This window comes from Stegostoma tigrinum, chromosome 7 (genome assembly GCF_030684315.1).
Source record: "Stegostoma tigrinum isolate sSteTig4 chromosome 7, sSteTig4.hap1, whole genome shotgun sequence".
Classification (NCBI taxonomy): domain Eukaryota; kingdom Metazoa; phylum Chordata; class Chondrichthyes; order Orectolobiformes; family Stegostomatidae; genus Stegostoma; species Stegostoma tigrinum.
Window position 1 is genome coordinate 40,978,124 of NC_081360.1, and position 17,076 is coordinate 40,995,199.

At 39.3% G+C, this 17,076-nt stretch overlaps 1 protein-coding gene across 4 annotated transcripts in view; it reads left to right on the plus strand.

Annotated features, from left to right (window-relative positions):
* Positions 1–17,076, plus strand: part of nckap1 (NCK-associated protein 1) — a 197,991-nt gene that overhangs the window by 85,261 nt on the left and 95,654 nt on the right. For all 4 annotated transcript variants that reach the window (XM_048534158.2, XM_048534159.2, XM_048534160.2 and 1 more), the window contains 4 exons: positions 5,312–5,468; positions 8,748–8,804; positions 10,096–10,192; positions 13,297–13,406. In XM_048534158.2, the coding sequence (XP_048390115.1) occupies positions 5,312–5,468; positions 8,748–8,804; positions 10,096–10,192; positions 13,297–13,406 (421 nt within the window). The remainder of the gene's footprint in view (positions 1–5,311; positions 5,469–8,747; positions 8,805–10,095; positions 10,193–13,296; positions 13,407–17,076) is intronic.

Sequence of the window (17,076 nt, forward strand, 5' to 3'; positions counted from 1 at the left end):
TGCAAGTACTTCTGTGTTTTAGCTTTTTTTAAAGTGTACCCTGGCATGGCCTCTTGCACTTTGCACCATCAACTTTGCTGCAGTGAAATGTTAATGGCTATGTAAGGGAGACATTGGACTATGAGGTTACAAATTGTTGTTGAATATAACTCTGCCGCTGATGGCCAATGGTGCCTCACGGATGCTGGGTTTTGAGTTGCTAGATCTATTCAAATGTATTTGATACTGTGCAGTGACAGTGATACACTGGACAGTGCGCCTATTGAGTTCCTCCGGCATTTCTCTGCTCCCCATTACTACATCTGGTTGTCAATTTCTGGTGGTCCAGTATCTGCTCTTGCCTCTCTCTTACCTTTTGAAAACTTATAAAATCTCTTGCAATCTTTAATTCATATTACTAGCTCACTTATTCTTGTATTTCATCTTCTCTCTCATTATTCTATATTTTTAAAAAGTTATCCTGTGGTTTTTGAAGGTTTCCAAATCCTCTGGCCTCCCATTAAACATCACATTATGTGCTTTTTCTTTTGTTTTAGTGCTGTCCCTGATTCCCCTTGCCACTCACGGTTGCCTCATCCTTCCCGCGGTGTGTGTGTTTTATATTTGGGGTGAATTTCAGCCGTGCCTGTCCAATTACCCCCAGAAACCCCTGCCATTGTTGTTCCACTCTCTTCCCTGGGAGGCTCCTCTTCCAAACAACTCTCGCCTGCTCCCCTGTCATGTCTTTGTAGTTACCTTTACTAAGTTTTGTTACCTTTACATCTTATTCCAGCTTCTCCCTCAAACTGCAGGGTGAAGTCTACCCCATACCCGCTACGGTCACTACCCCATATGGGTTCCTTTACCTTAAGCTCCCTAATCAAGTCTACCTCATTACACGTCACCAAATTCAAATTACCCGTTCCCTAGTAATCTATACGACAAGCTACTGCATGTAGACAAATTTCTTGGCCTGCTACTGACCTGATTTTTCCAGTCCACCTGCGTAACGAAGTCCCCTGTGATTATGGTGATAGTGTTTTTCTTACGTGCCTTTTCTATCTCCTGTTTTTTTTTATCCTTTTCAAATCCTGTCTACTGCTTGCGGGCCTGTATATAATTCTCATCAGGGTCTTATTTTTCCTTTTGTGGTTCCTCAACTCTATCCACACAGAATCTATGCATTCCAACTCTAAATAATTTCACCATCTACCTTCTTGGAATTTAAACCCATGCCCCTAAAACATTAGCATGGGGTTCTGGATTACTTGTCCAGTGATATTACTGCCACAACACTGCCTACGCATGTTTGATCTGATGTCATGGAATTTTATTTTGTCTAGAAAAGATACAGTACGGTGGCTCAGTGGTTAGCACTGAAGCCTCACAGCGCCAGGGACCTGGGTTCAATTCCAGCCTCGGGCGACTGTCTGTGTGGAATTTGCACATTCACCCCGTGTCTGCGTGAGTTCCCTCTGGGTGCTCCGGTTTCCTCCCACTGTCCAAAGATATGCAGATTGGGTGGGTCGGCCATGCTAAATTTCCCATAGTGTTCAGGAGTGTGTGGGTTATAGGGGGATGGGTCTGGGTGGGATGCTTCAATGGGCGGTGTGGACTTGTTTCCACACTGCAGGGAATCTAATCTAATCTAATCTAGAATCAATATTTAGGACTCTCAGGGCAACACTTTGCTGATTGTCTAACACCCTGTCACCACCTCTGGTACTGGTGAAAATCTTGACCCCCTGGTTCCGCAATCGATGAATAAGCACTCACAATCGGTCTGGCTGTATAAGGCTTTACTCTTTATTTCTTCAAACGGCCAGGTACAGAGCAGCCGGAAACACACAAGTTGAGCACTTCTGTATTCTTCGGAGGATCTGCACGCAACAGTTTAATGCAGAGACATTTTTATACTTAAAGCAGGGTACAAGGCATGATCGCACAGTACATTCACACAGTTACCAATCAATATTCATTGGCACTTACTAGGTCCAATGATGTTAACTGGTAAGCAACTTATGTCACAGCGCTTAGGTCAGTTTTATCTTGCTACAGAAAGCAGCTGCACCTGCACTTGAAGATAGTCAAAGCGGTTAGTACTTCTCTATCTTGTCAAGTTATTGCTGTATTCTAAAAGGCGCATTGTCTGCTAATTTGTCTTTGAAGCGGCCTGAGGGTTAGTCATTTATGCAGTTCCAGCAGAATTAACAGTTCGCAGCCTAGAAGCCATTTTGTTGTGCTAACTTGCATTGAGAAGCCATCTGGTGCCTGTGTCCAAGTTTCAGACTCTCACTGGGACAGGAATCCTGATTTTTTTTTTAAATTAGGAAAACAGTGGTCCCAACATGGAACCCCAGAAAACTGTAAACCTTTCTCCAGCCTACAAAATATTCGTTCACTATCACTCTGTTTCCTGTCACTCAGCCAATTTTTTTTAGCCATTTTGTTAGCATCCATTTTATTCGGTGAGTTTAACTTTGTTTACAAGTCTGATATGTGACACTTGATCAAATGTCTTTTGAAAATCCATATACGTCACATCAATCCTCTGATACTTCTTCAGGTAAACTCCAAGTTAGTCGCGCTTGAGTTTTGTCTGAAGAAATCTAAGATGACTTTTTGTTGTCACCAGGGCAAATACAGGTTCAGTATTAGTTTTGCCCTGAATTATTGTTTTTCTAGCAATTTCCCCACTGCCAGGCTATGAGAAGGATACAGACAGTTTACAGAGAGAGATTGTTTCAAATATAGTAGGAACTGTAGATGTTTTAGAATCTGAGACAACAAGGTGTAGAGCTGGATGAACACAGCAGGCCGAGCAGCATCAGAGGAGCAGGAAAGAAGGGCCTAGGGCTGAAACGTCAGCCTTTGATATTGGTAGGTTTAGTGGGCAAAAACTTAGTAAATAGAGTATAATGTGGGAAAATTTGAAGCTGTTCACTTTGGGAGAGCAAAAGAACAGAAAATTATTTAAATGGTTATAAACTGCACAAACCTGTAACACAAAGGGATTGGCAGCACTTGTGCATGAAACAGAGAAGACTCGCATGCAGGTGCAGCAGGTAATCAGGAAGGCTAATGGAATGTTGGCCCTTATTTCGAGAGGGTTGGAGCATAAGAGTAGGGAGGTCTTCCTGCATCTTTACTGTGAACAGTGATGCCCTCCTTATTTAAGGTAAGATCTCATTTCATGCTGGTATGGAGGGATTGTCTTACGAGCAAAGGCAAGATAGGTTGGGATTTCACTCACCGGAGTCTAGAAGAATTGGAGGTGATCTCATATAGGATTCTTAATGGACTTGACAGGGTCTCAGAACAGAGGGCATAGCTTCAGAATTAAAGGGTGCCAATTTAAAACATTAGGAATTTCTTCTTTTGGAATTGAGGGCCTTTGGAACTCCTAAGCCATGGAGAGCTGTGGGGGCAGAGTTCTTGTGTATGTTTAAGGATGAGATAGATTGTTGATCAATCGGAGTATCAAGGGTTATAGGGAAGGGGCAGGAAAGCGGACACGAAAAATGTCAGATCAGCTGTGAGCAGGCTCAAGGGGTCAAGTACCTTTTTAAATTCATTCATGGGAGAGGACATTACAGGCTAGGCTGGCATTTATTGCCTATTCCTAACATTTAAGGGCCAACATTACATGTAGGCCAGATCGGTGACAATGGCAGATTCCCCCTCTAAATGACATTAGTGAACCAGATAGGTTTTCTACCCATCAATATTGGGTTTGTGGTCATTGTCAGACAGGTTTTTTTTTAATCGGATTCAAATTCCACTATCTGCCATGGCAGGATTTAAACCCGTGTCCCTTGAATATTAGAGATAATGGGATCTGCAGATGCTGGAGAATCTGAGATAACAAAGTGTGGAGCTGGATGAACACAGCAGGCCAAGCAGCATCTTAGAAGTACAAAAGTTGATGTTTCAGGCCCAGACCCTTCTGCTTGGCCTGCTGTGTTCATCCAGTCCACACTTTGTCATCCCTTGAATATTAGCTAGGTTTCTGGATAAACATTCCATTGATGATATCGCTAAGCCATCGCCTTCCCACACCCAGTCCTGTTCACGTTTCTTATGGTCTTACTAAAGTTAAAATGATTAGCCTGTCATTGCTGAGCTTAGCTTTCTCCTTTATTTGGGCAACGATGTCAAGATTCCAGTTCTCCAGGCATCTGACACCGAATCTGAACCCAAGGAAAGTGGAAAAATGATGACTACTATTTCCACTTTGTCTTCTCTCCCTACCTTTTTCGATGTGTCAGATCCAGTCCTGGTGCCATATCAACCTTTTAAATAGAGACATCCTGTCCAATATCGCCACCTGGTTAATTGAGGCATTAGAAGAGTTTAAAGTTATTTCCTTTCTTGATGTGCCCTCGGTACCATTTCCTTCGACGGTAAAGACCAGTACAAAGTATTCATTTAGTACCTCAGTTGTGCCCTATGGCTGTGGCATCTGTGAATTTCCTTTTTGGAATCTAACTGACCCCATTCCAACTTTTACTTTAGTATAAAAGCATTACTTTTTATTTGCATGCTCATTGGTGATGTCTCGGTTACTTATCAACTTCCCGTCTCTGCTTTTAGGAAGGATGTTCCTTTTCATTGCTGGGAGTAATTATTGTTCTGTTTTAATAAATTTGAAAAAATGTTTCATTTGATGGTAAAGCAGGTAGAATTGGTTTGCACTGCACTGTAAAGTAGTTCTTTGTCATCAGCATTCCAGCACCACCTGGATGCCCTCTCACCTTTTACCATCCCCGAACTTGAGAACATTTCAGACTTTATTCATAAAGTTAATTGCAACAGTTGGTCTTCCATACATCAGCACTGTGTATGCTGCTTTGACATTGGCACCTAGTTGAAAATGTAGAGGTCATGTTACCCCTCAGTTTTAAAATTCACATTGTTTTGAAGTCTGTCCATTGCCTCACCTCCTGTTTTCTATTTAGTCTTCTCTGAACCCTCCAAGATGCTGTACTCATTTAATTCTGACCTGTACAGCATCTAACTTGATCCATTACTACTAGTTGTACTTTCAACTGCCTAGCTCTTATGCCTTTGAATTTCCTACTGAACTCTCATGTTTCAAGACACTGCTTAAAGTCTCAACCAAAAGCTTGATGAAAGACTATCTGCCCATTTGATCCTTTGCGTAAATCGGTATCAACCTTCTCACTATTAATTTCCAATAAAATATTTGGGCATGTTTAGTTACATTAGAGACAGTTTGTAAACTTAAGCTATTGTTGTGAGAAACATTTTGATATTCTGTTAATGATAGGGTGCAAATGTGATATTAACACACATTCTACCTTTTTATTAGTTGGTTTTATCCTATGCCACGGAAACCTGAATTCAGATGCTGCAGCTCTGAGCCTGTGGAAGATCGCCCTGCAGAGCAGTTCCTGTCTTGCTCTCTTCAGGGATGAAGTGTTCCACGTTCATAAAGTTGCAGAAGACTTGTTCATGAACATAAAAGGGTACTTTTTTCTTTGAGTTTGATAATTATACAAAATTTGTTTGAGTGTTGATGTGTAATTTGTGGGATATTGAAACACTTCCAAATATGTTTCGTTTTAATGTTATGTAACCACAGTGAATGGTATTCATGGTGTGCGTATTGTGATGGGTACTGTACATAAATGTTTGGAGAATTATAGAACTATTTGAAAGATGAGCTTGAGTTGTTTACTTGAGGGGCATGTTTTGAAACAAACTAATTGTACAGTTGCTGTGATTCACAGTGGTGACAGCAAATCAAATAAATATAAATCTATATTCTGTATAAATTTTATAACTGCAATAAAAGATTTATAATATGTTATTACCATTTGGGAATTTAAAATGTTAAAATTGGGGCAGAGGTATGGTTTCAGTTCTTTGAAGTTAATACCTTTTTTAAGATCAGAAAGTCATTTAGAACAATGTCCTAAACATGTAATTTCCAATATGGCATGTGATCTGGTCAGCTGCCAAGCGGAATAATTGTCCTGTTAATGGATGAAATATTTATACTGTTCACAACAGTCAGAAACAGATCAGCGGCCACTAGGTGTACTGTTGACTTAAGAGCAAAAGAATCAACTTTTCAGTTCAGGAGAGCAGTCACCCGAGCAGGGCTGAGAGTTTGAGGAAGCTCCAAACAGTGAGAGTTGAACAGAACTTCTCAAGTTGTCAGAACTGAAAAGAAGTTTAGGCGATCAGGAAAGAAAGAAGTCCATGCCAGCAAACTTGGTTGGAAAGTAAGGAATCATGGGATGGGGGGAAATGTGGCAGATTGGATTCAGAATTGGCTGACCCTTAGACAAAGGTAGTAGTGGACGGAAAATATTCAACGTGGTGCTCAGTTACGAATGGTTCTGTTCTGGGTCCTCTTCTATTTGTAATTTTTCCAAAATGATTTGGATGTGGAAGGGTGGATTAGTAAGTTTGCGGACGATACGAAAGTGGGTGGAGTTGTGGATAGTGCGGAGGGCTGCTCTAGGTTACAAAAGGATATTGATAGGATGCAGAGCTGGGCTGAGAAGCATCAGATGGAGTTTAACCCTGAAAAGTGTGAGGTGAGTCATTTTGGAAGGACAAAATTGAAAGCAGAATATGGGGTTAATGGAAAGATTCTTGGCAGTGTGGAGGAGCAGAAGGATCTTGGGGTTCATGTCCACAGTTTGCTGAAAGCTGCCAGGTGGATAGAGTTGTCAAGAAAGGATATGGTGTGTTAGCTTTCATTACAGGGGAATTGAGTTCAAGAGCCATGAAGTTATGCTTCAGCTATACAAAAGCCTGATTCGGCCACATCTGGAGTATTGTGTCCAGTTCTGGTCGCCTCATTACAGAAAGGATGCGGAAGCATTGGAAAAGGCGCAGAGGAGATTTGCCAGGATGTTACCTGGAATGGAGGGTAGGTCTTAGAAGGAAAGGTTACGAGAGTTAGGGCTTTGCTGTTTAGAATGACAAAGAGGTGACTTGATAGAGGTATACAAAACGATTAGAGGGAGCGATAGAGTGGACAGCCAGAGACTTTTTCCTAGGGTGGAGGTAGCTATTGTGAGGAGGCATTGTTTTAAAGTGAGTGGAGGTAGATATAGTGGAGATGTCAGAGATAGGCTCTTCACTCAGAGAGTGGTCAGGGCGTGGAATGCTCTGCCGGAGAGGGTAGTGAAGTCACCTTCATTTGGGGAATTTAAGTGGCTGTTAGATAGGCATATGGATGATAGTATAAGGTAGGGGTGGAAGTTAGATAGACTTTAGGTTTAGGGTAAAAGTTTGACACATCATGGGCCAAAAGGCCTGTACTGTGCTGTACTGTTCTATGTTCTAAGCCCTAAAACTCAACTGTCCAAGAAAGAGAACTGAAAAGAGTCTATTAAGTAAGAGTTTTTGAAAAAAAAAACTTGAGCTAGGAGTGATATTTCTCTGAGATATATGAAGGAATTTGCTGGAAAAAGGTTGAAACCTTATTTTCTTGTTTGTTAAAATCGTTGTAAATTGTTTGCTTAATAGCTTTGTTAGTTTTCTTCTATGTGCTAAACTTATGTTTTTTGGTTAAAAAAACATTTGCAGTCCCAATTATATATGTTTAGCAACTAACCACATGTGGGTAAAGTTGCAAACCAATTCTACCTGCTTTACCATCAATGAAACCAAGTTTCATTCTGGCATTTGAAATGTCCATTATTATCATCAGCTAAGATCATAAGTATTTCTCATTGCTTTCTCATAAATTCAGAGTACTCATCACTATTTTTGCTTCTCAGATTTTTTATTTCGGTGAATAATTCTTAGTGATGTGCATTTTTTTTTCTGAATAAGTATCAATTGTTGTATAGAGATAGTAAGGACTGCTGATGCTGGAGTCAGATAACACAGTGTGGAGCTGGAGGAACACAGCAGACCAGGCAGCATCAGAGGAGCAGGAAAGTTGATGTTTCAGGTCAGGACCCCTCATCAGAAAATGACCCTCCTGAAGAAGGCCCCGACCCAAAATGTCAACTTCCCTGCTCCTCTGCTGCCTGGCCTGCTGTGTTCCTCCAGCTCCGCACTGTTATCACCTATTAAGTAATCATGTTTACATCCAAATTGTTAGGTTGGGCTAAAACATTTAAATTTAGCGAAGTTGAACTATTTAGTTCTATCCGATTTCTTAAAATTTTGGTACTTTAAATACTGCAGTATTCAAAATCACTCTTAAGATCGTCTATTTCTAGTTTATTGAAGTTTATTCAATAATTTGTTCGGAAAATCCGTTGAGGATTAGCATAATGTATTCCCCAAATGGTCTTGGAAATAATTATATTTGGAAACATGATGCAGACATAATTTTAAATAGCTGTAGCCAATTGGATTTGATTGCTATCCAACCAAATAAGATAAGCTTGCATTTGTGATGAAATTCCATCGTTCTTTTAACTCTGTTCTTACTTACTGTTTGTATTTCCAAAACAAATACAATGAAATTGAGTTGTGAAGTTGAAATAAATATGGGATAACTTTCAAGTTAACTTTATAAACAAAAGAAATTCTGATTGTTTGTTTCTATTGCAGTATTAAATACTGACTTTCTAGCTCAAACAAATTGATTAAACATCTTTAAAAATGTTTTTTGTCTTCGCCAGCAAGTGGATCGCTAAATTGTTCATTTCCTCGCTTAATGTGAATTTTATCATGGAAATTTCATGAGTTCGTTTGGATGAAAATGTTCTGAATTTAAATCTGAGTCAACAATGGTAATTTCAACATGAATTTGTACCTCATTTCCACAGCTACAACAAACGTATAGCTGATATACGTGAATGCCGAGAGACAGCATTATCACATGCGTAAGTACTTAATTTCAAAAACATCCAAAGTATTTGGTAATATCGCAATCAAGGTGAAATGAAAATACGCTTTTAATATTTATTGTCAATTGGATGCAAATCTTCATTTACTCTGGATGTTTGTCAAGCCATTTATGGTTAACATCATAATCTCATTTAACTGTTAACATCTTGGACTCAGGATGAACATAAATGAACTGTGTGACACTTAAAATGTAAAATACACGACTAGACAGTACTAGTTATTCAGTCTGCCACTCATCGGCTGATGATTTTTGTTTTTCATATGGCTCACCACTTTCTGGGTGAAGAAATTCATCCTCATCTCTGCCCCAAACCATGATCCCTGGTTTTGGACTCCGCCCGCTATTGGGAACATCTTCACCGCATCTGCCATGTCTAGTCCTTTTGGAATTTTTAGGGTTTCTATGTGATACACATTCTTCTTAACTTTAGTGAATACAATCCTACCAATTCAGCTTCTCCTCATGATAGCCCTGCCATCTCAGGAATCAGTTGGGTAATCCTGCATTCCCTCCATGGCAAGAACATGCTTCCTCAGATAAGTAGACCAAACTACACACGATATTCCAGGTGTGACCTCACACAATGTCCTGTATATTTGTAGTAAGACATCCTTGTTCCTGCGCTTGAATCCCCTTGCTGTGAAAGCCAACATTGAGCTTGCCATCTTTCCTGCCTGCTGCAACTGGGCTCTTATTTTCAATGACTGGTGTACAAGGACATACAGGCCTTGTTGAATTTTACCCCCCTCTCCATTTATAGCCCTTCAAATAATAATCTGCCTTCTTATTTTTGCTACCAAACTGGAAAACCTCATGTTTATCCACATTATACTGCATCTACCTTGCATTTGCTTACTCACTCGCCTGTACAAATCGCATTGTTACATCTTTGCATCCTCCTTGCAGCTCATTCTTCTACTCAGCTTTGTGTCATCTGAAGGTTTGAGATATTACATTAGATCCTGCTTCTAAGTCACGAGCATATGTTGTCCCTTTAACCTCCCCATGCTTGAACAAGGCAACAGTGTAAATACAAGTCACGATCACTTCTAGTGAGTTGGTTTTAAAACTGCAACACCTCCTTCCACAGTACAGTTTCCTTTGTTTAAAGCAGTATCCTTTTCCCATTTTAGCCCACAATTCAAAAATAGAAGTCAAAAGATGCAGTCTTTACAGTATTTTGCTCATGTTTCTATACTCTACCTTGTTGTTTTTCTGAATATTAATGATATTTATTTTCATTGTTTATAATTTGTCCCCCTTAGTGGCCCCCTGCACAGAGAGCGGCGCAAATTTTTGCGGTCTGCTCTAAAGGAGCTTGCCACTGTTCTTGCTGACCAACCAGGATTGCTAGGTCCTAAGGTACTGAATTTATAATGGCATAAATCATGTTTTTCCAATAGAGTTCTGGTTAAACAACTATACTTTCTGAAGTCCTTGTTAATAGCATATGTTCTTCTGTTGATACCAGGAATGCTTAGCTTCTTGAAGACAGATATGTACTTGGCTTTTGACCTTCATATCCTGATGTGCCCAAAGGTGTACTATTAATTTTATCCCTAGTTTCTCAAACTTATGTCATATTTGTAATTGAATCAACTGATTTCTTCTCTGGCTTGGACCCTACACCCCCAAAAAAATCTCCCTACTCTCCTCATGTTTATACATGTTTTTGGTTAATTTAGAAAAATGCTTTGATTCAAAACCCAGGCCTTAACCTAGTCCTCCAGTAATCACGGAATATGAAATGTTTTCAATTTAATGTGCAAATTATGATTTGTTTTGACATCACAAATGAGATGGCAGCAGTGTAAATGACGAGCATGTGACTTCCTTGGTGAAAGTCATTGATCAAAGTGATGGGAAAATCCATAGTTTCCCAGATAAGCTTAAGAAATTATCATTTTGAACTTGCCAGTACTGGGAGTTGAGAAATGAACTGTTTTAAATATTTATCAAGTCTTTCACACAATAAAAGCTCAACATGTAATTTGGGTATATGATCGAGCATGCCAGCTGTGAAATAGTTCAAAAGACACCTTTTGTTGAAACCTTCCAGCTTGCAGTCAAGTAAAATAAATATGTAAAGTAAAACTAACATTATAAATAAACAAAATATCATAAATATTAAAACATTATTTTTAAATGTTTATTTATTTATAACATTACAACATTAAAAATAACAAAGTAAAAACAAAAATAACATTTATATTGTACGAGACAAGAGTGCTGATTGATTGTTAAATGGATTCAACTCAAGGCTTTGTTATGGGGATATACGAATTTGATGATGACTGACATTTAACTGTCAGATTTCGTTTAAATTCTAATCCAGACAGGTTGACTCTGGTAAAAGCGTTTTGCTGAGAAATAAACTGAGAATTGTTGTCACTGCCCTTAGTTATTTGAAACAGGTGCAACATGTTTGCATGTTATTTCTAAGCATGTGTACTTAGAAAAAGGCCCTAAATTTTAATTTGTCACTTCTCACACTGCAAGCCTGATTGATAATCCTAAATTGGTTGTTAGTGTTAATTCTTTACACACTCTTGACAACATTTACTAAATAATCCTGTTGCGGAGTCACATCTAGCATTGGACACTGTTTTCGCAAGTGTGAATGGTTGGATAAGGTCTGCACTTGGTTCGTTGTGAACAGCTGCAGGCATATGCTGTTTAATTGATTATATTAAACCAGAAAAGATTAACAAAAATAAATGTCGGTGCAGTGAACAAGTGAAATTGTAATGGTTAATAAGAAAATGACAGACACATTGTATAATTTTTCTTTATTTGTTGTCTTCATAGAAAGTGTCTAAAACATTCTGAAAATGGTAGGAATCCAGTAAGAAAGAAGAATTTAATGAAAGCAACAAATAAACCAAGTAAATCAATCATATTGGAGAATTCGTGGATCTAATTGGCCACAAATCCTGCAGAATCCTGTGGTTTTAAGAGTCAGAGGGTTTCAGGTTCAAGTCTTATTCTAGGACATGTGCATAAAAATCCAAACTAACTTACACCACTTATGGAGCACTGTGCACTCTTTCAGATTCAACATTAAACCAAGACCATGTCCGCACTCTTAGGATAGGTGCAAAAAGTGGCGTCACACTGTTGTCAGGATAGCTATTCCAAAGGTCTTGGCCATTGTTTCCTGACAACTATTTTATTTGTGTGTGCATTGTGTGAAAATTGGCTACACCGTTCCACCTGTTACAAAAATACTTGTACTTAAAAGTAAGGGTAGGATGTATACAATTAATGGTAGGACCTAGGGTGTTGTTGTAGAACAGAGGAAACTAGAGTTACAACTGTATGATTCTTTGAAGTTTCTGTCACGTAAACATAGGGTGATTAAAAAGATATTTGGCACACTTGCCTTCATTGCTCTGTCCTTTGTGTATAGGAGGTGGGACATCATGTTGAAGTTGTACAGAACATTCATGAGGCCTCTTCTGGAATACTGTATCCAATTCTGTTTGTCCGGTTATGGGAAGGATGTAATTAAGCAGGAGAGAGTTGGGAAGAGATTTAACAAGATGTTGCTGAGTGTGGAAGGTTTGAGTAAGCAAGGCTGGAACATGTTTCACTGGAGCATAGAATGTTGAGAGAGAACTTTATAAAACAGTGAGGGGTATAGATAGGGTTAATGGTAGTAGTCTTTTCCCTAGAATGGGGGATTTCAAGACTAGAGAGCACATTTTCAAGGTGAGAGGAGAGCGATTTATAAAAGACATGGGAGGCAAATTTTTTACACAAGAGGATGGTTCGTGTGTGGAACAAACGTCCTGAGGAGTTGGTGGATGTGGGTACAATTACGTTTAAAAGACATTTGGATAAGTACATAAATAGATTTGGAGGGATGTGGGCCAAGAGCAGAAAGGTGGCACTAATTTAGTTTGGGGATTATGGTTTACATGGAGTGGTTGGACTAAAGTGTCTGTTTCTGTGCTGTCTGACTCTGCTACAACTGTAAAGCAGTTTGAGATGCCTGGTAATGAGGCAAAATACTATTTTTTTTCAATGTAGTAAAATGCCTCATGTTACTTAATGAAGTATATTAGCAAAATTAGTCAAGGAGCAATGCAAGATTACATTATGGCAAGTGGCTAAAGACTTTGCCAGAGTGTTAGATTTCAAGAAACATCTTAAAGGGAAAAGGAAAAATAATAGAATTTGGGGCCAAGGCAGTTATAGGCACTGCCATCAATGGTAGAGGAGTTAAAATTTTTGATGCTTAGGAGGTGAATGTTAGATGTGGACATATTGGCGGGTTTGTGCAAAGAATGTCACAGAGCTAGGAGGGAAAAGGCTATGGAGACAAAATAAGGATTAGATTTTGAAAAGCAAAGCATTCCTAGACCAGGTTGACCTCTATGGCAAGTTAAAGCAAATAAAATTCCAAACCAGCAGAGCATAATGTTTTTCCTTATGACTTGTGATGTAGACTTTCTACTTTTTAGGCACTCTTTGTCTTCATGGCTCTATCTTTTGCACGTGATGAAATTATCTGGCTGCTTCGACATGCAGATAACATTCCAAGAACAAGAAACAGTGATGACTTTATAGACAAGTATGTATTATTGAATTAATTTTATGTAACTTTTAATGCACTATTATGATTCTTTTAAGTGATAGTCCAGACTCAAGGGGCTTCAAGTTGCATCTTTTGGGGAATGGACGAGGTGATGGTAACAACTAAGATGTTTGGTACAATGCCTGAGAAAGGCAAATATGTGACATTATCTTTGTACATTGAAGATCTGGGTTCACTAGCGTTATCAGCCATAGTTGATGATGCATTTCACCAGATCTCAAGTACTTGGGTTTAACGTTAGCTCAAGTGTCTCATCTCTCCTGGCTGTTAGGCTTCTATAAGAAATGAGTAGGCATGTTTTCAAACCAGTTTGGGTATGAGTGTATATGATAGTATGGACCTAATGTTGTACTAAATTAACAGTCTTGCACAATGGAAATAAAGACTGAAGGAGTGTACGGTGGGAAATGTTAATTTTGTAGTAATTTTCTCCATGGGTTAGCAGAAGCTTTATTCTTCAAGTGTCTTGTGCTATATTTATCCTGAGTTCTTTGTGAGACTGTTGAATAATAAAGTTAAAGCAGAGAGGATATTGTTGGAAATTTAAATTAGTAGATATTGGAATGCTACTTTGTTCATACAAACCAAGCTTGCAGGTAACAATATGGAGGGCAAATGCTATAGTCAGTGTATGACTATGGAAGTCATGTTGCAGTAAAAAGAACTTTAAGGTCACACTTCGAATATTCTACATTTGACTTAATTTACCTAAGATAGCATATAGTTATCGTGGAGGGAGTGCAAAGGAAGGTTTAGTTGGTTCCTGAGATTAGAGAACTGTGTTTTGTGAGGAGGGATTGAAAAGAATGGGCTTAATATTCTCTGGAATTTAAAAGAATGAGAAAATATTCCATTGAAGTGTGTAGGATTTCTAAGGGCTTGATGAGGTAGCTGCTGAGAGACTGTTTATTGTTCTTGGGGATCATAGTCTCATTTTAAGGGAGTAGACATTTGAGAAAATTCTTCACATAGGAATATAAATTTCTGGAATATCTACCCAGAGGGTTGTTGGTTCTCTGCAATTAAATTTATTCGAGACTGAGACTAATAGGATTTTGGGGATTAATTAATGTTGAAAAAGAGCAGGAAAATGCAGTGGATTTGAAAGTTCAGCCATGAGTATATTAAATGATGAAACCAGATTGACTGGCCATATGGTTTACTTGTGTTCTTATATCTTATGTTCTCAAAGTATCCTTCTATCCACTACTGGCTTTTTAAATAAAAGTAAAATGGTGCAGATGCTCAAAGCATGAAATAAAAATCAAAAATGTTGGAGGAATTTAGCAAATGTAGCTGCAGAGGAGAGAGAGAGCGAGTTAATTTTTCAAGTCCAGTATTGTTCTTCACTTTCTATGTCTCAGATACTGGCATTTTATACTTTATCAGCATCAAAATAATGCTTATTCTAGAATTAGTGATGACTGTAAACAATGTTTGAGCAGGATTGAGAGTCCCACATGACACATTGCCTACATAGTGCCTAGATAAAGACATTTGGAGTCAGCTTGAAAAGAGACTAGACTGAGAGGAGGGGGAGCATCAGTTGTAGTGGTCCATGTTGGCACTAACAAAGGCAAGAGTAAGTAAGAGTTCTTATTTTGGGAATATCGGAAATTTGGAACAAAATTTTTAAAAATGGACTTCAAAGATTGTGCAAGATTCGGGAAGTAAACACGTGTCTAAAAAAGTGATGTGGGAAAGAGAATTTCCATTTCGTGGGGCACTGGTATCAATTTTGGGGCAGGAGGAACTGCACCTTTGGGATGGACTCCACCTGAACCAATCTGCATTTGAGCAGAAAGGCCAAATAGGTTGCCCAGAAGGATTTAAACTAGTTAAAAGAGGGGACTGCACCAGAAAGATTATTCAAACTTCCAGAACAAGTAATAGGGCAGAGACTTTGGAAAGGATCAGGAATCTAACTTCAGGCACAGAAAATCAGGGGAAACCTATGATGTTGGGGGGTGGACAAAATAGGATAGGATAGGTAGTAGGAACTGCCAGTGCTGGAATCTGAGATAACACAGTGTGGAGCTGGAGGAACACAGCAGGCCAGGCAGCATCAGAGGAGCAGGAACGCTGACTTTTCAGGTCTAACCCCTTCTGAATCAGGGTCCTGACCCAAACGTCAACTTTCCTGCTCCGTAGGATAAAGAGGGTTGTACTTAAATGCATGCCGTACACAAAACAAGGTAAATGAGCTTGTAGTGCAGATTGAATTTGGCTGGTGCAATGTTGCAGGCATTGTGAAAAACGAGACTGCAGGAGGATTAGGGCTGGAAACTAAGTATCCAAGGATACCTGTCCTATCAAAAGGACAGGTAGATGGCAGAGGGGGCAAGTTGTCTTATTAGTAAGAAATTAAATTTAATTGATGACACTTCTTACTTTAGGATCAGAAGGTAGAGAACCATGTGGGTAGAGTTGAGGAACTGTGAAGGAAAAAGATCCTGATGGGAGATACCAACAGACCCCCTAGAAGTCGTCAGGATCTGAGGAAGAAAATAAATCAGGAGTTAGAAAAGGCATGTAAGAAAGGCATTATTACATTAATCCTGGGGGATCTTCAGTATGCCACTGGATTGGGAAAATCAAAGCTGATGGTCCCTCCCAAGAAAGAATTTTTGGAATGTCTACGAGGTGGTTTTTTGTTTTTTTTGAAGCTGCAAGCGGTAGAATCCACTCAGGAACAGGTGATTCTGGATTTAGTGATGTGTAATGAGGTAGGTTTGATCAGGGAGCTGATGGCGAAGTAACTGAAATATGATAGAATTTATGCTGTAGTTTGAGGGGGAGAAACTGGAATTGGATGTGATAGCATTACAACTGAGTTAAGTAATTGAGACAAAGACATGAGCAAGTAGCTGCCTATAGTTAATTGGATGGGTAGCCTGGCAGGGAAGATGGTGAAGCAGCAATGGCAGGAGTTTCTGCGGTAATTTGGGAGTCACAGCAGAAATTCGTCCTGTGAAAAGGCAAAAATACAACATTAAATGGGGGATGAGACAACCATAACTGATGAGTGAAGTCAGAGACAGCATATAAGCAGCAGAAAAAACATACAATATTGTGAGGATTAGTAGAAAGCCAGAGGATAGTGAAGACTTTAAAAATTAGGAGAGGATAACTAGGAAAGCAACATGGGGAGAAGATGGACATTGGACCACTAGAAAATGAGGCTGGAGAACAGTAACGGGGAACAAAGAAATGGTGGAGTAACTGAATCGGTTTGCATTAGTCTTCACAATGGAAGACACCAGCAGCAGACCAGAAATTAAAGAGTCAGGATGCAGAGGTGAGTGTAATGACAATCGCTAAGGAGAAGTTACTATGGAGGCTGAAAGATCTGAAGGTGGATAAATAACTTGGACCTGATGGACTACACCTTAGGGTTCTGAACGAGATAACTGAGGAGATTGTGGAAGCATTGGTGGTGATCTTTCAGGAATGACTGGAGTCAGGGAGAGTCTTAGAAGCCTGGAAAATGGTTAATATAATTCCTCTGTTTGAGAAGGGAGGGAGGCAGAAGAAGACAAGAAACTACAGGCTGAATTGCTTGACTTTGGTCGTTGGTAAGAATTTAGAGCCCATCATTATGGATGAGATTATGGATGAGATTGTGGAGTACTTGGAAATACATGGT